Here is a 24,965-nt window from a genome sequence, read left to right on the forward strand (position 1 = left end):
CAGATATGTTCAGATTTACATCTAATACAAAAAAGCATGAGCTATATTGTATTTCATCTTTTGAATAAATATTTAGACACTCACTGTTAGATGATTCTTTTTTGTTTTCTTTTATTTCGTCTGTACTGTAAAATTCATAGCTTGTAAGACAGGAATTTGCCTATTACTATCTTACAAGCTTAGAATTTTACAGAAGAGGGGAAATAAAAGGAAACAAGAATGAATCATCTAACAGTGTCTGAATATTTCTTCAAAAGATGAAATACAATACAGCTCATGCTTTTTGGTATTAGATGTCTCTAGTGGAGACGGTGGATATCCACACCTGAGCATTGTTAAGGGTCTACACAGAGACTTGTCTATTTGATGTTCAGATTTACAGCATTTGTCATAAAATAGCATGCATTTGCATTGTTGGAGCAGTGCTTAAAGGAGTACTCTGGTGCAGAGTATTCCTGCTGCGTCCTGCCCGGGCTGCAAAAAAATGAAAATGAACCAACTCTCACCTTCCTGGGTTCCCGCGGAGCGTCACTACAGCTGATCGGTCCTCCGGTCCATCTTCTTCATACTTCTGTGTGAACGAAGAGTCACATGGCGCTCAGCCTATCACCAGCCGGTGATAGGCTGAGCGCCATGTGACGCTTCGTTACACCCGGAAGTATGAAGAGGATGGACCGGAAGACCGATCAGCTGTAGTGACGCTCCGCGGGAACCCAGGAAGGTGAGAGATGGTTCATTTTCATTTTTTTTGCAGCCCAGGCAGGACGGAGCAGGAGTAGTCTGCACCAGAGTACTCGTTTAAAGGGGTGCTCTGCCCCTAGACATCTTATCTCCTATTCATGTCTATGAGAGGGGGCGTGATGGCTGGGGCCAGGGCATGTGCAGTGTCAGTAGTAAGAATGCTATGCTATACTGCTGTATACTGTACACTGGCGGCTTAAAGGGGTAATCCGGTGGAAAACTTTTTTTGTTAAGTTAAACAGATTTGTAAATTACTTAAAAAATGTTAATCCTTCCAGAACTTATTAGCAGCAGTATACTACATAGGAAATTCTTTTCTCTTGGGATTTCTTTTCTGTCACGACCACACTGTTGACATCTCTGTCTGTGTCAGGAACTGTCCAGAGCAGCACATGTTTTCTATGGGGATTTTCTCCTGCTCTGGACAGTTCCTGACACCAGAGGTGTCAAAGGAGAGCACTGTGGTCATGACAGAAAAAAAATCCAAAAAGGAAAATAATTTCCTCTGTAGTATACAGCTGCTAATAAGTACTGGAAGGATTAAGATTTTTTAATAGAAGTAATTTACAAATCTGTTTTAACTTTCTGGCATCAGTTGATTTAAAAAAAAAAAAAAAAAAAGAGAAAAGTTTTCCACTGGAGTACCCCTTTAAACCCTGCTCTACATATCTGTTGATCATAGCTGCATGTCTTGCCTGCATGTTCATTATAATACAACACATGCACAGTATCACATTCTTTCCAGTAGTACCCTGCATGTGCTAAACTGAAGAGACATATACACTGCTCAAAAAAACTAAGGAAACACTAACACTTCTTAGATCTGAATGAATGAACTAATTGTATGAATTACTTTCATCTTCACATAGTTGAATGTGCTGACAACAAAATCACACAAAAATTATCAATGGAAATCAAATTTATCAACCCATGGAGGTCTGGATATGGAGTCACACTCAAAATCAAAGTGGAAAACCACACTACAGGCTGATCCAACTTTGATGTAATGTCCTTAAAACAAGTCAAAATGAGGCTCAGGAGAGTGTGTGTGGCCTCCACATGCCCATATGACCTCCCTACAATGCCTGGGAATGCTTCTGATGAGGTGGCGTTGGTGGATGGAGCGAGACATGATGTCCCAGATGTGCTCAATTAGATTCAGGTCTGGGGAACGGGCGGGCCAGTCCATAGCATCAATGCCTTCCTCTTGCAGGAACTGCTGACACACTCCAGCCACTTGAGGTCTAGCATTGTCTTGCATTAGGAGGAACCAAGGGCCAACCGCACCAACATATGGTCTCACAAGGGGTCTGAGAATCTCATCTCGGTACCTAATGGCAGTCAGGCTACCTCTGGCAAGCACATGGAGGGCTTTGCGGCCCCCCAAAGAAATGCCACCCCACACCATTACTGACCCACCGCCAAACCGGTCATGCCGGAGGATGTTGCGGGCAGCAGAACATTCTCCACGGCGTCTCCAGACTCTGTCACGTCCGTCACATGTGCTCAGTGTGAACCTGCTTTCATCTGTGAAGAGCACAGGGTGCCAGTGGCAAATTTTCCAATCTTGGTGTTCTCTGGCAAATTCCAAACGTCCTGCACAGTGTTGGGCTGTAAGCACAACTCCCACTTGTGTACGTCGGGCCCTCATACCACCCCCATGGAGTCAGTTTCTGACCGTTTGAGTGGACACATGCACATTTATGGCCTGCTGGAGGTCATTTTGCAGGGCTCTGGCAGTGCTCCTCCTGCTCCTCCTTGCACAAAGGCATAGATAGCGGTCCTGCTGCTGGGTTGTTGCCCTCCTACGGCCTCCTCCACGCCTCCTGATGTACTGGTCTGAAAGACACAGCAAACCTTCTTGCCACAGCTCGCATTGATGTGGCATCCTGGATGAGCTGCACTACCTGAGCCATTTGTGTGGGTTGTAGACTCCGTCTCATGCTACCACTAGATTGAAAGCACCGAGCACCGCCAGCATTCAAAAGTGACCAAAACATCAGCCAAGAAGCATAGGATCTGAGAAGTGGTCTGTGGTCTCAGCTGCAGAACCACTCCTTTATTGGGGGTGTCTTGCTAATTGCCTATAATTTCCACCTGCTGTCTGTTCCATTTGCACAACAGCATTTGAAATTGATTGTCAATCAGTGTTTCTTCCTGAGTGGACAGTGTGATTTTGCAGAAGTGTGATTGACTTGGTGTTACATTGTGTTGGTTAAGTGTTCCCTTTATTTTTTTTGAGCCGTGTAAAAGTGCAGATCCACCAATAAAGCAACTAGTTAAACAGTGTTAACAACTAGTTAAATGGTCAGATAGTATGGGTCAAACTGGGTCATATTGGAACCAATGCGATTCAGAATATGTTACATTGCATTTACAAGTGTTAAAATCTGATAACAAGTTGCATCCTGTGCATATGAATGGGGTTTCCATAATCCTTTTTTTCCAATATGGAAAATTTGAACATGGTGAAATCCTGCTGTGAAAGTAAGTAGCGTGTCACTTATTTTGGACAGAAGTACTGAGGATCAGACTCGATTCAAGTGTCTACATTTAATCTGCATTAATGTATTACGGCAGCAAAAATCAATCAGTAAAAAGGTATGCAGCATCCATAGACTTTAATGGACAAATTGCAGTTTACCAATGATTATTTTCAGTCTATTTTTGGAACACATACTTGAATGTGTATGGCCCCTTTTAGACTGGCTGACTTGCCGCAAAAGAGCCCCAATCTCTGTTCGGTGCTCGTTAACAGACCCTTCACAAGGCTCGATCAGTCATGTGGCCCTTTAAAGTCCTCATTATTGGCCGCATAACGTCTGTTTACACGTTTATGGGCCACAAAAAAATGTGGTTAAACATTTGCTTGTTTGTCAACTTCTTGCTAATAATCGGCCCATGTGAAAGGGCCTTAAAGGGGTTATCCAGGCCAAAACTTTTTTTTATATATCAACTGGCTCCAGAAATCTAAACAGATTTGTAAATTATACAATGTAAAGAGGTAGCGTGCACTCACCGCGGGTAAACAGCTGCAAGCCCGAGGTCCGGGATCACCACGACATAGACTGAGATGGTAAGGGGCGCTCAGAGGCTACGCCAGCTGTTTCGGACGTAGGAACGTCCTTCTTCCGGCCTCTGCATGTTTAGCTGCACGGTGTGCTCTCTCCCTTTCTAGTGGCTTAAGATTTGTAAATTACTTCTATTAAAAAACCCTCAATCCTTTCAGTACTTATGAGCTGCTGGAGTTGAGTTGTTCTTTTCTGTTTAAGTGCTCTTTGATGACACGTGTCTTGGGAACCGCCCAGTTTAGAAGCAAATCCCCATAGCAAACCTCTTCTACTCTGTGCAGTTCCCGAGACAAGCAGAGATGTCAGCAGAGAGCACTGTTGCCAGACAGAAAACAACAACTCAACTTCAGCAGCTGATAATTATTGAAAGGATTAAGATTTTTTAATAGAAGTAATTTTCAAATCTGTTTGACTTTCTGGAGCCAGTTGATATAAAAAAAAAAAAAAAAAAAAGTTTTTTCCCCAGAATACCCCTTTAACCCCTTAAGGACGCAGGACGTAAATGTACGTCCTGGTGAGGTGGTACTTAACGCACCAGGACGTACATTTACGTCCTAAGCATAACCGCGGGCATCGGAGCGATGCCCGTGTCATGCGCGGCTGATCCCGGCTGCTGATCGCAGCCAGGGACCCGCCAGCAATGGCCGACGCCCGCGATCTCGCGGGCGTCCGCCATTAACCCCTCAGGTGCCGGGATCAATACAGATCCCGGCATCTGCGGCAGTTCGCGATTAAAATGAATGATCGGATCGCCCGCAGCGCTGCTGCGGGGATCCGATCATTCATAACGCCGCACGGAGGTCCCCTCACCTTCCTCCGTGCGGCTCCCGGCATCTCCTGCTCTGGTCTGTGATCGAGCAGACCAGAGCAGGAGATCACCGATAATACTGATCTGTTCTATGTCCTATACATAGAACAGATCAGTATTAGCAATCATGGTATTGCTATGAATAGTCCCCTATGGGGACTATTCAAGTGTAAAAAAAAATGTAAAAAAATGTAAAAGTAAAAGTAAAAAAAATGTGGAAAATCCCCTCCCCCAATAAAAAAGTAAAACGTCCGTTTTTTCCTATTTTACCCCCAAAAAGCATAAAAAAAACATTTTTTATAGACATATTTGGTATCGCCGCTTGCGTAAATGTCCGAACTATTAAAATAAAATGTTAATGATCCCATACGGTGAACGGCGTGAACGAAAAAAAATTTAAAAAGTCCAAAATTCCTACTTTTTTAATACATTTTATTAAAAAAAATTATTAAAAATTTATTAAAAGTTTTTTATATGCAAATGTGGTATGAAAAAAAAGTACAGATCATGGCGCAAAAAATGAGCCCCCATACCGCCGCTTATACGGAAAAATAAAAAAGTTATAGGTCATCAAAATAAAGGGATTATAAACGTACTAATTTGGTTAAAAAGTTTGTGATTTTTTTTAAGCGCAACAATAATATAAAAGTATATAATAATGGGTATCATTTTAATCGTATTGACCCTCAGAATAAAGAACACACGTCATTTTTACCAGAAATTGTACGGCGTGAAAACAAAACCTTCCAAAATTAGCAAAATTGCGTTTTTTCGTTTTAATTTCCCCACAAAAATAGTGTTTTTTGGTTGCGCCATACATTTTATGATATAATGAGTGATGTCATTACAAAGGACAACTGGTCGCGCAAAAAACAAGCCCTCATACTAGTCTGTGGATGAAAATATAAAAGAGTTATGATTTTTAGAAGGCAAGGAGGAAAAAATGAAAACGTAAAAATTAAATTGTCTGAGTCCTTAAGGCCAAAATGGGCTGAGTCCTTAAGGGGTTAACTCTCCTGTGAACTTCAGTGAAATAAAATATTTGATTCCCTGCTGATTTTGTATGTTCGCCCACTGACCTAGGAATAAGCAGTCTATAATTTTATTGGTTGGTTTATTAGAATAGTGATAGACAGAATAACAACAAAAAAATCCAGAAAAATGCATTTCACATAAATGATGAATTGATTTGCATTTTACTCAGTGAAAGAAGTATTTGAGCACATGTATTTGAGACACCTGCACCTCGCTCCCAGGTATCTTTTATACAGGTAACAGGCTGAGATTAGGAACACTCTCTTAAAGGAAATGCTAGTAATCACCTAAGTTTTACTGTATAAAAGACGCCTGTCCACAGAAGTAATCAATCAGATTCCAAACTCTCCACATGGCCAAGACCATAGATTGTAGATCTACACAAGGCTGGAATGGGCTACAAGATCATTGCCAAGCAGCTTGGTTTACAACAGCTGGTGCGATTATTCACAAATGGAAGAACACAAAATAGCTGTCAATTTCTAGGTCTGGGGCTCCATGCAGTATCTCGCCTTATGGTGTTTCAATGACCAAGAGAACAGTATCAGCCCAGAATTACACAAGTATTCTTGTCAATGATCTCAAGGCAGCTGGGACCATAGTCACCAAGAAAACAATTGGTAAGACATTATGCTGTGAAGGACTGAAATTCGGCAGTGTCCTCAAGGTCCCCCTGCTTAAGAAAGTACGACTGAAGCCATTGAACACCTGAACTAGACTAGAATTGGGTGAAACTGTTGTGGTCAGGTAAGACTAAAATTAAGCACTTTCGCATCGCTGTGTTTGGAGGATGAAGAATTCTGCCAAAGACCCCCAAGAAGACCACCCCCACTGTCAAACATAGAGGTGGAAACATTATGTTTTGGGGGTGATTTTCTGCTAAGGGGACAGGACAACTTCACTGTATCAAAGGGACGATATATGGGGCCATATACTGTCAAATCTTGGGTGAGAACCTCCTTCCCTCGGCCAGGGCGTTAAAAATGGGTCAAGGATGGGTATTCTAGCATGACAATGACTCAAAACACATGGCCAAGGCAACATTGGAGTGGATCAAAAGGAAGCACATTAAAGCGCAACTGTCATGGAAATTATAACACCCCAGACTAATAACATGATAGTATAGATGATGATATGTGTAATGCAGCTGTACTTTTGGCTGCTGTTTATCACTCTTTATCAGCCAGAAAATAGTTTTATCGTGCGGTCAGCAACAGTTGGGTAGGCGTGGCTGGGGATCGTAATGCCCCACCTCCGCCACGCCTATCCCCTGTAAGTGAGCGCTGGACCACTGTGTGAATGACACACAGGTCCCCACCCCCCCGATGTCCATGATGTGCGGGCCGGCGTGACTCCACTGAGCCTATGCATATAATGTGCACCATTATGTTATATGAAATACAGTGCCCGTACTCCTCTTCTTTCTTCTCATGGTGCCGGAGACGCGCTGCTTCTGCTTTCATTATAGGCAGAGAGCTCGCTCCCGTTGTCTGCCGCCAGCTCAGTGCGCCTGCGAAGTGCTAGAGGCAGGGAGCGAGCTCACTGCCTATAGTGAAAGCAGAAGCAGCGCATCTCCGGCACCATGAGAAGAAAGAAGAGGAGTACGGGCACTGTATTTCATATAACATAAAGGTGCACATTATATGTATAGGCTCAGTGGAGTCACGCTGGCCCGCACATCATGGACATTGGGGGGTGGGGACCTGTGTGTCAATCCCACAGTGGTCCAGCGCTCACTTACAGGGGATAGGCGTGGCAGAGGCGGGGCATTACGATCCCCAGCCACGCCTATCCGTCTGTTGCTGAACTCACAATAAAGCAATTTTTCTGCTGATAAAGAGTGATAAACAGCAGCCAAAAGTACAGCTGCATTAAACGTATCATCATCTATACTATCATGTTATTAGTCTGGGGGGTATAATTTCCATGACAGTTGCACTTTAAGTTCTAAGCCAGTCTCCAGACTTTAGTCCCATAGAACATCTGTGGAGGGAGCTAAAAAATCCTAATAACTTGGAGAATATCTGCAAGGAAGAGGGGGACAAAATCCCTCCCAAGATGTGTGCAAACCTGGTAGCCAACTACAAGAAACGTCTGGCCTCTGTGGTCGCCAACAAGGGTTTTGCCACCAAGTACTAAGTCATGTTTTGCAAAGGGGTCAAAAACTTATTTCACTGAATAAATTGCAAATCAATTTCTAACTTATCTGAAATGCGTCTTTCTGTATTTTTTTAGTTTTTCGGTCTTTCATAGTTTAACCTCTTAAGGACTCAGGGCGTACCTGTACGCCCTGAGCCCGGTCCAGGTGTATAAAACAAGGTCACGCCGTGACCCCGCATCACACCGGGTCGGTCCCGGCTGCTATTCATAGCTGGGACCCTGGGCTAACAGCCCGCGGCACCAATCGTTGTGCCGCACGCTATTAACCCTTCAGATGCGGCGGTCAAGTTTGACCGCCGCGTCTGAAAGAGAAAGTAAATGCTTCCCGGCAGCTCAGTCGGGCTGATCGGGACATCGCAATAAAATCTGGGACTCAAGCAGAGGTCTCCTTACCTGTCTCTGTGGCGTCCGATCGGGGTTTGATTGCTCCAAGCCTGAGCTACAGGCTTGAGCAATCGAGCCCCTATCTCACTCATCCGTTCAAAGCTATGGATTTGCAGGGATCAGCATAAGAGATCAGTGTGTGCAGTGTTATAGGTCCCTATGGGAGCTATAGCACTGCAAAAAAAGTGAAAAAAAAAAAGTTCACAAAGGTCTTTTAACCCCTTCCCTAATAAAACTTTGAATCACCCCTTTTCCCATTAAAAAAAAACTGTGTAAATAAAAATAAACATCTGTGGTATCGCCCCGTACGGAAATGTGCAAACTATAAAAAAATTTCATTAATTAAATCGCACGGTCAATGCGTACGCGCAAAAAAATTCCAAAGTCCAAAATAGCGTATTTTTGGTCACTTTTTATATCATGAAAAAATGAATAAAAAGCGATCAAAAAGTCCGATCAATACAAAAATTGTACCGATAAAAACTTCAGAACACGGCGCAAAAAAATAGTCCTCATACCGGCCTGTATGCAGAAAAAAAAAAAAGTTATATGGGTTAGAAGATGAGAATTTTTAACATATACATTTTCCTGCATGTAGTTATGATTTATTTCCGAAGTATGACAATATCCAACCTATATAAGTAGGGTATCATTTTAACCACATGGACCTACAGAATAAAGATTAGGTGTTATTTTTACCGAAAAATGCACTGCGTAGAAACGGAAGCCCCCAAAAGTTACAAAAGGAAATTTTTTCTTCAATTTTGTCGCACAATGAATTTGTTTTCTGTTTCGCCGTGGATTTTTGGGTAAAATGACTGTCACTGCAAAGTATAATTGGTGGTGCAAAAAATAAGCCATAATATGGAATTTTATGTGCAAAATTGAAAGCGTTATGATTTTTAGAAGGTGATGAGGAAAAAATTTAAATGCAAAAACGAAAAACACTGAGTCCTTAAGGGGTTAAATAAACCTCCCATTATTATTATGAACTGAACATTTCTAGGTCAGTGGGTAAACATACAAAATCAGCAGAGGATAAAATAATTTTTAAACAACAACAAAGACGTGGTCTCAAATGGCAGGAGGTGCTCAATTTATCTGGTGATAAAATAATTTTTCTTTCACTGTATTATAATAGTGTAAAGTGTGTTTAGAGTTGGCATCAGTGAAGCATAGATATATAAAGTCAAGCTTAGGTAGCCAATATTCCCTTATATTGAGTTAACTGAACTGTATGTTTGTGATGATCAAGGGTGCGTGGTATAAGCCAAGTCCCTGGTAAATGATTACACAGTCCCGGCCTAGGGACCGCTCTGTAAATATTACACTGATTTATGGAGTCACAATGTTCTCACTATGACGCTTGTTGTTGACCTGAAAACTTGGAAACAGCCAAGTTCTGGCCTAATAACTTATAGATTGAACTTGTGTCTTGTATCTGACTAAGGAATACCGTAGGCTTAGAGATTAACCTCCCATATGATGAATGTTCAACCACTCTGTGTCTTCAGACAACATGCAAAATACATTTTAGTAGACTCATTTGATACAAAAGTTAAAGCATTACTGTCAGTAGAAAGAAACTAAAATATGCTTAAGTCTGTGTAGTAATGTGCCCTAAGACCTGTATACATAATAATTTGCATGCTTTTACATGCAAAATAGCTTTTGATCTATGTATTACTTTACTCTCATTCTGCTTGCACTTCTCCTGAAGGCTGGGGGCGTTTCTTCAGGAGCATAATAAACTCCCCCCTACCCCCTCGTGTCATGAGGTCTACAGAAACAATTTTACATTAGCAAAGCTTTATGCCCAAAGTGCATGCTTTTAATAAACCTCAAGACACAGTGAATTATCCAATATTTGTCCTGAAGTTTGTGGAACATCATTACAAAATATACAAAGTCTTAGAAATGTATATATTTATTAAAGAAGATACAGACTTTCTTGTTGTTTATTTCCCTCAGGGTTTGGGGCAACAAAAATATTTTTTCTCACATGGCTGATAATATGATGTAAATTGTTTCACAAAGGATGAGCATCACTGACATATGATTTACACTGTATGCAGTTTGTCCAACATAAAAACTAAAAGCCCACTAGGTCCCATAGTATCCATAATAGTAACACAGTACATGTCATTGCATGCTGTATAAATCCTTCCTACTAAAATAATTACTCTGCATGCTTGTGAATAGCTACAGATGACGCTGTAAAATAAGAGAATTACAATTTAGTCTCTTAACTCCACAATCTGTGTTAGTGGCTATGAGGTGGGGAGATTATTATTTCTCCCCCTTACAGCTGTATGGAGGGAGCATGAAGTGGAAGTTTCCTATCACAGCTTCTTATTCTTGTTACACTCACATTTTTAGACAGTAGTGGTGCATTATATTTAATGTTTTTTTTTAAGGTGGCAGTGACTGCTAAAATGACTTACTGATTTATTTATTGTGTATCAGATGTGCAGGCCTCAGAAAATACAGAGCCGAAAGAGAGAAGAAGATCACCCCCATCAAAGATCCCAGTGAGGCTGATGCATCCCAGCCAAGTGACATTGCTAGTGTTCTAGCAGAATCTTCACTGGCTGCTGTGGTTTCTCTGGGGACATCTGAGCCAGGACTGGTGAATCCAGCATTTGATGAACATGATGACGGTAAATGCAGAGTTTGGTGAGCATTCAGAATGGAGGTAGTTTCTATCAAATATTTTTATTAAACGTACATGTCTTTTTTAAATTTAAAGATCAACCTCACAGGACTAGTCTAGTAGCTGAGACAAGTACAATCGAGATACATCGTGATGACCCTGAAGAGGAGCTGGGCATGCGGATTGTTGGGGGTAGAGATACTCCTCTGGGAAATATTGTGGTACAGGAAGTGCTTAAAGATTCCTTGATTGCAACAGATGGTCGGCTTATGCCAGGAGACCACATTCTGGAGGTATGTTCTACCAAATATTCTTCTTGGTTGACTAGTTATTCATCTACATTTTACTGTACTTTAGCCGTACACAAAAGCTTTTGGTTCATGCTATAATATGGCTTCAGGAATAGGCCAGCTGATAATATAACCTCTCCTTTATTATATATTTTTTACTACCCCCTGATATCTAGGCATAAGAAACTGAATAATGTAGACTGCACTTTTGACCATAGAGGTAGAGGTATGTAGCCTCAGTGCTTCTTAGATTACTCTTATTTGAGATGTTCTTTCTTTTTATGCAGGTTTCTTAGGCTTGTAGTTTTCAGATAAAGTTTTCATCTCATTCAAAAAAAACAAAAAACTTTTGAACTATCAGATAGACATGTCAACAGTTGTGGTTAGGGTCTCAGTGCTAAGACCCCCATTGATCATTAGAACAAGCAGGGATAAGCGCATTGCTATGCTCTTCACTCCCTGTCTTCTGCGATCTCCATCTTGTTAACACTAGATATGGGCTCCATAGTCCGTCCAGTGCAATCGGAGCTGGGGAGTGAAAAGCTCAGCCGCATGCTTCTCCCTGCTCATTCTAATAGTCATGGGGGTCTATGAAGATTGCTTGGCACCTTCCAAGTTTGCCACACTAAGGACTGATAACACTTATCCTACAGCATGATAAACTTGAGGTATTAGTTGTGTTGTTCAATCCATAAACCTGTATATGAGGTATTAGTTGTGTTGTTCGATCCATAAACCTGTATATGAGGGATTAGTTGGCCTGTTCAATCCAAACACCTCTATATGAAGAATTAGTTGATGCTTGGCAAAAATGTGCAAGCTTTATACAGGTTGTGGGCTTGTTTATTTTGGGCACAATGTCAACAAGTACCTCCTACTTTTTTTTCCTGTAGAATATATTCTGGAGAGAATGGACATCTTTGTTTGTACTAAGAGGGTGGTGGGCGTACTGGTGACTTATTTACATGCATGCAGCTGTTAACACTCTTTGTTTTCATAACTTTTGTACCAACCACTGGTGCATGTACCATACATTTTTTGGAAATAAGTTATATATTTACAGTAATGGCTGAGCTTGCAGATATAAATGTGTTTTCAGCATTACGCAACTGGTTTTCTCTTTCACGTAAACATTTATTGATGCACTTTTAGCAGTGGAAGGTACATGAATAAGTTACATTCTTGGTGTACTATTCCTATACAAACCACAAACAATGTTATTTGAATGTTAAACCTTTATACCCCCTCTATAATCCTGCCCAGTCACTCCCATTATTAAAGTCCACGGCCATTTAATCATTAAAGGGGTATATTTTTTTAAAATCAACTGGTGATATAAAGTTTAACAGATATGTAAATTACTTCTATTTAAAAATATTAATCCTTCCAGTACTTATCAGCTTCTGTATACTACAGAGAAAGTTCTTTTCTTTTTGAATGTATTTTCTGTCTGACTACAGTGCTCTCTGCTGACACCTTTGTCCATGTCAGAACTTTCTAGAGCAGAAGAGGTTTTCTATGGGGATTTGCTCCTGCTCTGGATAGTTCCTGACATGGACAGAGGTGTCAGCAGAGAGCACTGTGGTCAGACAGAAAATAAATAATAATAAAAAAAAGAACTTCCTCTGTAGTATATAGCAGCTGATAAGTATTGGAAGGATTACAGTTTTTAAATAGAACTAATTTACAAATCTGTTTAACTTTCTGACACCAGTTGATTAAAAAAAAATAAAAAAATCACCATGACACTTCTCCTTTAACTAAATTGTCAGACTGACTATAAACCCTCATATCTGAGTAACATCTAGATTCTATTCTGGCCACAAGGCCCAAAAGTCAGCTGAGACTTTCTATTCTGTACAGATCACTTCCCAGCAGTGCTCTCCTTATCAACACAGACAGGAGTTCAATGCGATGACAACAGTGTATAGGTACACAAAAGCTGTTGCTCACAGATCAGCTTCCTCCTCTGTAGAATGATCTCTGAAAAGTTCATAAAGTATGCCTAGACCATGCCCTTTCCCATTAATCTGAATGGGGCAGCTTCAGTCCCATGTCACCTGGGCCTATTAGGCCTGCTGTATATCATGTTTTTATGTTAAAAAAAAACAGCTCAGGCAAGAAAGAGCCCCAAAATAAAGTGCACAAATTTAATAAATAAATTACAATCTGAAAATAGAAACATATTAGAGAGAAGAACAGGTTTCAGTATCTGTCTCATATCAGTACAAATTATATCTAGGTGATATATTCCCTTTAAAGCATATCTGCACCTTTTTTGCAGATATTTATAGCGGTTTCTTCATCTGTTGCTAGCACGTTTGTAGACCTACAAGTCCAGAGCTCACTGCCACTGTGAAACATGTTATGTCTCATATGGCTTGCCCTCCCTTAATAGTATACTCTACTTTTGTCAACCCCATCAGGCTGACATCTGTATCATCGATTCTTTGTTCCATCATAGGAGCAGAATGGTGAGAATGACTTTGTCTTGGATCTATGGACACCAATGGAGCCTGATCAAACCCCCGCCCCCCCCCTTCCACAACTTATAATGGGGCCAATAGGTCCTGCTATGGTGTCATTTATTTTGACAGAAAGCATACTGAGCTTGTCTTGTCAAATGTTTAACTTGTCAAATCCCTACCTTTGGGGTGTACACAAAGATAGGGATTTACTAATGCATGTGTCAGTTGCAAATTGTTGTGCAAAGCTTATTTGTGCAAAAATTAGACATTTTGGTGGTTGTACACCACATTTGGCACTTTTTTTTTAAGTGGGCAGGTCCAAGTGTAAGTGGTCAAGGCAGCTGCAGCACAGTACATTTACTATAATTTATGGCAGATGCTGGCGTACATTACTGCTGGAGTCTACGCGCACACTGTCACCAATGAGCTTGGTTTATTAAGAGGCCAGCACCTTGGTGCATCTTGAGCCCGCATACTCCCCCAAAGTGTTTTCTTTTAGAGCTAAACATAAAGCACTGGAGCTACACAAAGATACCCGAAGCCTTTAAAGGGCATATAAATGAATTTGCCAAAAACTGTGCAATCCCGTTCCAGAGAGTATGTCACTGGTAAGATCTTTAAGTTTAATGTGCACATGTAGTTTCTCAAAATATTAGACTGTGCTTATAAACTCTAGATTGTAAGACGACAATAAAGGTAAAAAAAAAATTTGGGCTCCTGAAGTTTTACATTTATGCAGTTTCATAGAAGTAGTCATTTCAGCCTGACCGTTCCTTATTAAACCATTAGGCACAAGGCATCAGCTTACAACCGAGTGCACAACGTTCATCCTCTCCATTTATGGAATGGGTGTAACAACTAAAAATCCCTTGAGGCATTATTGAGGTGAGGTTTGAGATATGTCAATTACTAGTAATAAGATTCATTCCTCCAGCAAGACATAATTGTATATTATACTAATCTCTCATGATGTAATGTGCTTCTCAGGGACAGCTGGTTTATAATATACACATGTATATAGGCACTAGGACAAATAAACACACTGGGGGAGACTTATCAAAACCTGTGCAGAGGCCTGTGGAAAATGAAAGAAGCAATCTGATTGGTTGCTATGGGCAACTGCACCACTCTTCCTCTGCACAGGTTTTGATAAATGTCCCCCACTGAGTATAGATGGCATGGAGATAACATACATAGTTCACAGTAGATTAAATGAGAAAGCTAGGAGGCTGGCAGAAGAACATTATCTTGTTGGTGAATAAACAAAGTTTCCATGCTGATTTGGAAGTCATTCAAACAATAAAAGTTAATCTACAACATGTCCCCTGGTATACGTGGTAAAAGTGAATAAAAACTAAGTGTGAAATTCATTTATACAACCCCTTTCCAAGCTTTTCTGATTTGGGTAGTGTTACCCTCAACAGCTATCAAACAGCTCCAGTCAGTTTAAGAATTCTGTTTTTACTAAACTTAACCTCTGTCTTCTACTTATTTTCCACCAACAACATATTCTGAAAGGGGTTAAACCAGTGGAAAACATTTTTTTTTTTTTTTTTTTAATCAACTGGAGTCAGACAGATTTGTAAATTACTTCTATTTAAAAATCTTAATCCTTCCAGTTTTTATCAGCTGCTTTATGCTCCAGAGGAAGTTGTATTTCTTTCTGGGGCTCTTTTCAGTATGACCACTGTGCTCTCTGCTGACACCTCTGTCCGTATCAGGAACTGTCCAGAGCAGGAGAGGTTTGCTAAGGGGATTTGCTCCTGCTCTGGACAATTCCTGATACAGACAGAGGTGTCAGCCGAGAGCACTGTGGTCAGACAGAAAGGAACTCCAGAAAGAAATACAACTTCCTCTGTAGTATACAGCAGCTGATAAGTACTGGAGGGATTAAGACTTTAAATAGAAGTCATAGAGAGATTTGTTTAACTTTCTGGCACCAGTTATTTTTATAAAAAAAATTTCCACCAGAGAACTCCTTTCACCTCTTGGGGACAGAGGGCGTACAGGTACGCCTTTGCTCCCTGGTACTTAAGGACCAAGGGCATACCTGTATGCCTGTGGGAATTTCGTTCCCCGCCATGCGGCAGGCGGGGACCAGACCAGGATGCCTGCTGAAATCATTCAGCAGGCATCCAGTGCAAATGCCTGGGGGGACCCCCCCCCCATGTTGGCAATCGCCGCAAATCGCCGATCAATTCAGATCAGCGACTTGCGGCGATTCCTGGCTGATCGGGTCTCTGTTGACCCGATAGCCCGGAAAATAGGGATGATCGGAGCTGTCAGAGACTACCTCCTCCTATCCCCTGTGGTTGGCCAATCAGGACTGATCGGGAATCGCAGGGAAGGGGCGGGGGTGAAAGTTTATTTCCCCCTCTCTGCCCGCCCCGGGAAGAGCTGGGGAAGATGGCGGCGAGGTGCGGGGGCCGTGGAGGTGGCGGGGACCGGCAGCAGTTACCTCCGATCACGCGGGGACCAGGACTGGCGGCAGGCAAGTGGTGGTGCGGCTGTGTCAGATGCTGCAGTGAAGATCGCCGTAAAGTGATCTTCACTGCAGCTTCTAGGAGTTTCAAAACTACAACTCCCAGCATGCCCAGACAGCCTTTGGCTGTCTGAGCATGCTGTGAGTTGTAGTTTTGCAACATCTGAAGGACCACAGTTTGGAGACCACTGTGCAGTGGTCTCCAAACTGTGTCCTTCCAGATGTTGCAAAGCTACAGCTCTCAGCATGCCCAGACAGAACAGGCATGCTGGGACTTGTAGCTCTGTAACATCTGGCCCTTCAGATGTTGCAGAACTACAACTCCCAGCATGCCTGGACAGTCTCAGCATGCTGGGAGTTGTAGTTTTGCAGCATCTGGAAGGGCACAGTTTGGAGACCACTATACAGTGGTGTCCAAACTGTAGCGCTCCAGATGTCAATTCAAAGCATGCCGAGACTGTCCAGGCATGCTGGGAGTTGTAGTTCAGCAACATCTGGCATGCTTGGGCAGTCTAGGCATGCTTGGAGTTGAAGTTTTGTAACATATGGAGGGCTACAGTTTGGAAACCACTACACAGTGGTCTCCAAACTGTTCTCCTCCAGTTGTTGCATAATTACAACTCCCAACATGTCCTCCGGCTGTGTGGGCATGCTGGGAGTTGTAGTATTGCAACAACTGGAGGCACACTGGTTGGGAAACATTGTCTTTTTCCTAACTCAGTGTTTCCCAACCTGTGTGTCTCCTGCTGTTGCAAAACTATAACTCCCAGCATGCACTGACAGACCATGCATGCTGGGAGTTGTAGTTTTGCAACAGCTGGAGGCACACATTTGGGAAACACTGAGTTAGGAAACAGACAGTGGTGAGGATACACAGCATTAGTCTGTTACCTAACTCCAGTGTCTCCCAATCCCAACCAGTGTGCCTCCAGCTGTTGCAGAACTACAACTCCCAGCATGCACGGTCTATACACACTGTAAACCCCCGCCCATGGGAATGTACCCTAAAAACACTACACTTCACTACCACATAATAAAGAGTAAAACCCTACATATACACTACACCATGGTGTATTGGGAGTTTTGCAACAGCTGGAGACACCCTGTTTGGGGAAAACTGACGCACAGTATTTTTGGTGGAGGAGGCAAGTGTAACGCTTGCATCCGGGTACACCCCTATGAAAATCCCTATTCTAAGCCTCAACTGCGCATGGTGCTCTCTCACTTCGGAGCCCTGTTGTATTTTAAGGCAACAGTTTAGGGCCACACATGGGGTATCTTCGTACTCAGGAGAAATTGCAAATTTTTGGTGGCTTTTTCTTCTTTTACCCCTTATGAAAAGGTAAAGTTGGGGTCTACACCAGCATGTTAGTGTAAATTTAATTTAATTTTTTTACACTAACATTCTGGTGTTGCCCCATACTTCAATTTCTCCCAAGTACGGAAATACCCCATATGTGGGCGTTAAATGCTCTGCGGGCGCACAACAAAGCTCAGGAGTGAGAGCGCACTATGTACATTTGAGGCCTAAACTGGTGATTTGCACAGGGGTGGCCGTTGGTTACAGCGGTTCTGACATAAACGCAAAAAAATTAAAACATACATGTGACCCCATTTCGGTAACTACACCCCTCACGGAACTTAACAAGGGGTACAGTGAGCATTTACACCCCACAGGTGTCTGACAGATTTTTGGAACAGTGGTCCATGAAAATGAAAAATGTAACAAAGATCTGTCAAAGCCAGTGGGGTGTAAATGCTCACTGCACCCCTTGTTACATTCCTTGAGGGGTGTAGTTTCCTAAATAGTATGCCATGTTGGGTGTATTCTGCTTTTCTGGCACCGTGGCCTTTCCTAAATGAGACATGCCCCGTAAAGACAATTTCAGCAAAATTTGCTTTCCAAAAGCCCAATGTCGCCCCTTCCACTCTGAGCCCTCTAATGCACTCGCAGATCAATTTACATCCACATATGATATATTTCCTTACTCAAGAGAAATGGGGTTTCAAATTTTGGGGGACATTTTTACCCATTTCCCCTTGTGAAAATGAAAATTTGGGGTAACCAGCATTTTAGTGAAAAAAATAAAAATTTTCATGTCCAACTTTATTGAAAATTCGTCTAACACCTGTGGGGTGTTAAGGCTCACTGTACCCCTTGTTACGTTCCTTGAGGAGTGTTGATTTCCAAATAGTGTGCCATGTGGGGTGTTTTTTGCTGTTCTGGCGCCATGGGGGAAAAACCATTTCAGCAAAATTCGCTCTTTAAAATCCCATTGTCGCTCCTTCCCTTCTGAGCCCTCTAGTGCACCCACGGAGCACTTTATGGCCACATATGAGGTATTTCCTTACTCGAGAGAAAATGGGTTACAAATTTTGGGGGGCTTTTTCTCCTTTTACCCCTTGTAAAAATAAAAAAAAATATGGGTCTACAAAAACATGTTAGTGTAAAAAATGCAGATTTAGATTTTTTCCTACACTTTGCTGCTATTCTTGTGAAACACCTAAAGGGTTAACAAACTTTCTGAATGTAATTTTGAATACTTTGAGGGGTGCAGTTGCTATAATAGGGTCATTTATGGGGTATTTCTCACAGAAAGGCCCCTCAAATCCACTTCAAACTTACCTGGTCCCTGAAAAATTCAGATTTTGAAATTTTTGTTAAAAATGTTGAAAATTGCTGCTGAACTTTCGCCCTCTAATGTCTTCAAAAAGTTAAAATATGTCAACTTAAAGTACATAAAGTAGACATATTGTATTTGTGAATCAATATATAATTTATTTGGAATATCCATTTTCCTTACAAGCAGAGAGTTTCCAAGTTAGAAATATGCAAAATGAATTTTTCAAGAAATGTGGGGATTTTTCACCAAAAAAGGATGCAAATAGCGGCAAAAATGTACCATGATGTTAAAGTAGAATATGTCATGAAAAAGCATTCTCGGAATCAGAATGAAAGGTGAAAGCATCCCAGAGTAATTAATGCTTAAAGTGACAGTGAGACAGTCAGATTTGCAAAAAAGGGCTGCGTCCTTAACCCCTTAACGACAATGGACGTAAATGTACGTCATGGTGACGTGGTATTTAACGCACCATGACGTACATTTACGCGCCGACATGATCGCGAGCAGCAGCCAGGGACCCGCCGGTAATGGCGGGCATCCGCGATCGCACGGAAGTCCGCCATTAACCCCTCCGATGCCGTGATCAATACAGATCACGGCATCTGCGGCATTGCAGTACTTTGAATGGATGATCGGATCGCCCGCGGCGGTGTCGCGGGGATCCGATCATCCAGCATGGCGGACGGAGGTCTCCTCACCTTGCTCTGGCCGTCTCCCGGGGTCTTCTGCTCTGCTCTGAGATCGAGCAGACCAGAGCAGAAGATCACCGATAATACTGAGCAGTGCTGTGTCCTATGCATAGCACTGCACAGTATTAGCAATCAACTGATTGCAATGACTGGTCCCCTATGGGGACATAAAAAGTGTTAAAAAAAAATTTGATTTCCTGATGCACATGAATGTTTGGCCAGGTGTGCATGTATTTTTAATAGGCATAAGAAACAAAGCTATGGTCATGGTCCCATGGTCCCATGGTCCTGGGAGCTGTTTTACTTGTATATGTTTGTAGCTAATAACAAATAAATTTTTTCAATTTTCAGGTTAATGGAATAAACATTACTAATGTGTCCCACAGCCAAGCAATTGTCTTGCTCCGACAGCCTTCTTCTGTCCTATGCCTCACTGCCCTGCAAGAGAAAGGTTTTTCACAAAGAGCTCAACGAGCAGAGGGAACCACAGCAGCTAGTGCATGCAAAGAAGTGATCCAAGTTACTCTACTGAAGCGGGATCGTTCAGAACCTCTAGGGATCAAGCTGGTTAGGAAAACAGAAGAGCCAGGTGTTTTTGTTCTAGATTTATTAGATGGTGGCCTCGCTGCAAAAGATGGAAGACTAAAGTGTAATGATAAGGTCTTATCTATTAATGGTCATGATCTCCGGCATGGAACTCCTGAGACAGCAGCACAGATTATCCAGGTGATACTAAGGGCTAAAACTAAGCTGAGACTTTCTGTTCTGTATAGATCATTTTCCACTAATGCTTTTCTTCTCAGAACAGACAAGTTCAATCAAAGGTGACACAAGTAGAGATAATACTGGATCAACCACCATTCACAGATCAGCATCCCCCTTCCTGTAGAATTACCTCTGAAAGGGTCACCAAGAATTCTCAGTAGCGTCTTCAATTTGTCTGAATGGGACAAGTCCATTTTATTGCTGACTATGTCCATGGGTCCTGCTGTAAAGCATATCTCTAGATGTTGTTTAAACAGCACATCTGCCAAAACAATGTACAAAAAAAAAGCAAAAAAATTACAATAAGAAAATAGGAACTGAATAGAAAAAAAGATCATGTTTTATTTCATCAGCTTCTAATCAGGAAAAAATGTCTCCTGTAGTGGCACTGCAGGGAAATGGAACGCTTTCCCCACAAATAATATAACCAGGGGTCAAGTCCTGGGAACAAAAGTGTGGAGACTCACCCTAGATTTCCACTTAAAGGGGTACTAAACATCTTATCCCCTATCCAAAGGATAGGGGATAAGATGTGTGATCCCGGGGGTCCTGCCGCTGGGGACCCCCACTTCTCCCTGCCGCTCGTCGTTCATTTAGAGCATTGAGGGAAGCGTCAGAGGCTCATTACGTCATGGCCCCTCAATGCAAGTTTATGGGAGGGGGGGTGATGGCTGTCACACCCCCTCCCATAGACTTGCATTGAGGGGACATTACTGTGACATCACGAGCCTCTGCCCTGCATAACCAGTCATCCGGCACGGAGCGTCTGGGGTGCAGCAGCCGAGATTGCGGGGTCCCCAGCAGCAGGACCCCCGCGAACAGACATCTTATTCCCTATCCTTTGGGCAGAGTAACCCTTTAAGGGCTGGTCCTGCATGACTCCTGCTAATGGGAACTGCGTTCCTGCTGTGGAAAAATTGCAGGAACTCCGTTCTCATGAGTTCCTGCAGGACTTGAGCCCTGAATATAACCCTAGTGGTCCCAGCAGGGGGCACTTTGTTATCAGCTTATTGTCATGGGACCATGATTAAAGATAAATTGTCACTATAGGGCCCCTTTCACACTACTGTTGTCACCCTCCAAAAACTCCTGTTATGAACTCCCGTCTAAAAGTCCCTAATATGGCTATCATAAAATCTCATTAATCTCAGTGGGATGGGATTTTTGACCATCCTGCAGCATCAGTTATTTCCCGTTATGACTAACGGACGTTATTTTTGATGGCACAAAAAAAAGGTGCATGCACTAATTTTTTTCCCCGTCCAAAATAATGGTGGAATAATGGTCGTTAAAATTTTTACGTTGAAGTCTATGGGTGAAATCTATGTTCACAATTGACATCCATTAGTGCCCGTTATTTTAACGTCCATTATTAGCTGTTATTTGTACTGCACATACAAAATAAGACCTAAAATAACAGACTATAACAGATGACATAATGGGTGATAACGGATGGAACATGTCCGTTATTTTGACAGAATGCTCGTTAAAACAACGGACATTGGTCAGCCGTTAGCATCCGTTATGTTCAGTTATTTTGTCAATGTTTTCATGACCTCTTTCAGCAGAAAAACGGCTGTTAAAATGCAGGGACATAACGGTAGTGTGAAAGAAGCCTAACAGACCTATAAAAATGACATTTGTGTGATATCCTTATACTGTAGAGTAATATTAGGTAGTACAACTACACTCTCACCAACCCCAAGTGCCAAAAAGGGGACTAAAAGAAATGCATGTCCTAGTTTTATAAAGTCAAATGGTGTATCATATGACCCCTCACTGCCAGTGGGCAACTCTGAAAAGTGTTGTGTGTGACATAATATTTTTCAAAGCTGGTGATTGGCTGAAAGAGTTAATTGTTCTCTCGCATTGCACTTAATAGCAGATACAGGAAATATAGCAGGTCCATATAGTATATAAGAATGTAAATTACACTGCTCTGCATAACTATTGAATTTTATAAAAGTGTAACTGTCCCCTCCATATGAGGTACAGAGCGGCCTTTTCCGTTAGGGCATAAGGAGATGTGACAGGCGGTACCTTTACTTACTATGGGCAACGTTTGTAAACTTATATTGCAGCTGTTTTCTTATCCAGCCGAATCGTCTACCACACCCTGACCCGCGTGATTGACGTACAGGGCTCCATGTTGGGAGCAGGTCAGGGCCTGGTCTCTCTGACTGTTTCACTGGATTAGAAAACAGCCACGACATAAGTTTACACATCGGGGCCACAGTAAGTAAAGGTAAGTCTTTCCCATGTCTCTATGCCCTCGCTGTTGAGGTGGGCAGCTCAGTACCTCATACAGAGGGAATAGTTGCACTTTAAATATGTACTGTTTACCTTCTTTATGGAACTTCAGAATGATTATTGTTTTGTATGTCCTCTTTTAGATGAGTGAGGCACGGGTTAACTTTGTTGTCCTTAGACAAAGCATTGTGCAGCCAATGATAGTCAATGAAGAAGGAACTTCATCTGGAAGTAGCAGTAGTAGTAGCAATGGCGAAAGTCCTGTCCATGCACGGAAGAGGCCAAGTCTACAGCCATGTAGAAGGAAGTCCACACAGAGGGTGAGCTATTCATTTTCAAATTGTTTGTCCCAATGGGTGAGGTGCCACACTTTACTGAATTTAAAATGTACCTGTTGTGGTATGGGGGTGTGATGCAGGGCAGATGGAATTACCCTAGGGGCAGATGGCATTAACCCCTTGTATTTGTGACACCAGGGTGCGGTTTATCCTCAATACCACCCGAAGGTTTACCGTTGGATCCTGGACTAGGCACGGGGGCAATAATGACTCTGACGCCAAGTTACCGACAACGGTAGCTTTACTGAGTGACAAATGGTACAGTCTATACAGTGTAGCCGGGCCTCAGAGGGGACCAGTGACTTCAGAGACCTTAAGGGCTTGCTGGGACTTACAGTGGTTTTGGACAATTTAGTGCAGGCCACGTTGACTTGACAATAGATGACAGTGACTGACTTGACTTAAATGGAGAAAGACTAAGCTGTGACTTTAGCTTACTTGTAACTTGTTCTGAAGACTTGACTTGAGGCCTCCTATGACTCCAGACACAATCTTAGGCTCAACTGCACCTCAGCAATGACTCAGGAACTAAGAGAGAGAAGAGACTTCTCCCTGGGCTTTTATGGGGGAGACTCTGGTGGGGTCCCATTGGTCACCCTTAAATTTTTTTTATTTGACTATGCTACAGGGGCTGTAAAGTTAGTGTAGTTCCTAATATAGTGTCTGTACCTGTATGTGACTGTTTTCTCACAATTCTTCTGTGATTTTCACTCCAATATTTATTTTTACCAGCATACAAAATGACTGTTGTCTCAGATTTTTCCCAGGTTGCAATGCGGCCGAGACCTGACTCACTAGTCAGCTGATTACAGGGAGCCTGTCTGCTTCAATGGGTGGAGTGATCGCTTGGTGGGAGAGAGATCAATCAGCAACTAATGCAACAGCTGTATGCACCCTGATTGAAAGGGACAGGTCTTTTGAATGGATGCAACCCATTTAAGTTTCAATGGGTGGGATGGCTGATGTTTGGGAGGAAGGAAAATGGAATTGTGGGATTTGTAGTCAAAAAAAGAAAAGTCAAACAGGAAATACCAGTTCACAAAAAGCTAGCCACAATATTATGTTAATCTCACAATAAAGCCATTTAGCCCCAAGACAAGTGCAGACCCTACCTAAGCATGTGCATTACTGCCTGCCAGGTACGTACTAAAATCACCTTATGGTGGATAACCCCTTTAAGTCACCTGGTCACTGATACCTCCACATGAAAACTCACATGACAACCTAAAACTAACATGATCACATGTTAACCTTTCTTAAAGATACAACATTCTTATATACATAACATAGGGGATAATATACAATTACAGTAGAACAAATGCAGGGGGGGGGCCGGGGGACACTGCAGGGAGGCTGCCTGACAGGGCAGCAAGGGTACTGGGTAACCACTCTCATACTGGGCCACCACATTGTCATTAGCAAAAACTTTTTATATAATGTAAATGATAACATTATATGTATATTTGTAATATACATTGGTTAAACAATGTGTATATTTGTGGGTGAACATTTTTTGTCCCTTCTGCCATTGCCTGTTGTCTCTGTGAGTAGACCAAATACAGTAAGTATGGGCAGGAAAAGTAGGGCTCTGTGCAGGCTCCTGGCTTGTCAATCATCCTGATATGTGAGCCAGGGGTGTGTCACAGAGCCTCACTTCACAGAGCCCTGCTTGTCCTCGGTGCACAGAGCCCTGCTTGTCCTCGGTGCACAGAGCCCTGCTTGTCCTCGGTGCACAGAGCCCTGCTTGTCCTCGGTGCACAGAGCCCTGCTTGTCCTCGGTGCACAGAGCCCTGCTGGTCCTCGGTGCACAGAGCCCTGCTGGTCCTCGGTGCACAGAGCCCTGCTGGTCCTCGGTGCACAGAGCCCTGCTGGTCCTCGGTGCACAGAGCCCTGCTGGTCCTCGGTGCACAGAGCCCTGCTGGTCCTCGGTGCACAGAGCCCTGCTGGTCCTCGGTGCACAGAGCCCTGCTGGTCCTCGGTGCACAGAGCCCTGCTGGTCCTCGGTGCACAGAGCCCTGCTGGTCCTCGGTGCACAGAGCCCTGCTGGTCCTCGGTGCACAGAGCCCTGCTGGTCCTCGGTGCACAGAGCCCTGCTGGTCCTCGGTGCACAGAGCCCTGCTGGTCCTCGGTGCACAGAGCCCTGCTGGTCCTCGGTGCACAGAGCATGCATTTTGGTCAGCTTCCTATTGTTTTGTGCACGCAAATTT

At 42.7% G+C, this 24,965-nt stretch overlaps 1 protein-coding gene across 10 annotated transcripts in view; it reads left to right on the forward strand.

Annotated features, from left to right (window-relative positions):
- LOC130290669 (ligand of Numb protein X 2-like) overlaps positions 1 to 24,965 on the forward strand; it is a 100,916-nt gene that overhangs the window by 45,025 nt on the left and 30,926 nt on the right. For all 10 annotated transcript variants that reach the window (XM_056538607.1, XM_056538611.1, XM_056538606.1 and 7 more), the window contains exons 3-6: positions 10,666 to 10,859; positions 10,949 to 11,145; positions 19,757 to 20,131; positions 22,564 to 22,740. In XM_056538607.1, coding sequence (XP_056394582.1) covers positions 10,666 to 10,859; positions 10,949 to 11,145; positions 19,757 to 20,131; positions 22,564 to 22,740 — 943 coding nt within the window. The remainder of the gene's footprint in view (positions 1 to 10,665; positions 10,860 to 10,948; positions 11,146 to 19,756; positions 20,132 to 22,563; positions 22,741 to 24,965) is intronic.

Source organism: Hyla sarda, chromosome 9 (genome assembly GCF_029499605.1).
Source record: "Hyla sarda isolate aHylSar1 chromosome 9, aHylSar1.hap1, whole genome shotgun sequence".
Lineage (NCBI taxonomy): Eukaryota > Metazoa > Chordata > Amphibia > Anura > Hylidae > Hyla > Hyla sarda.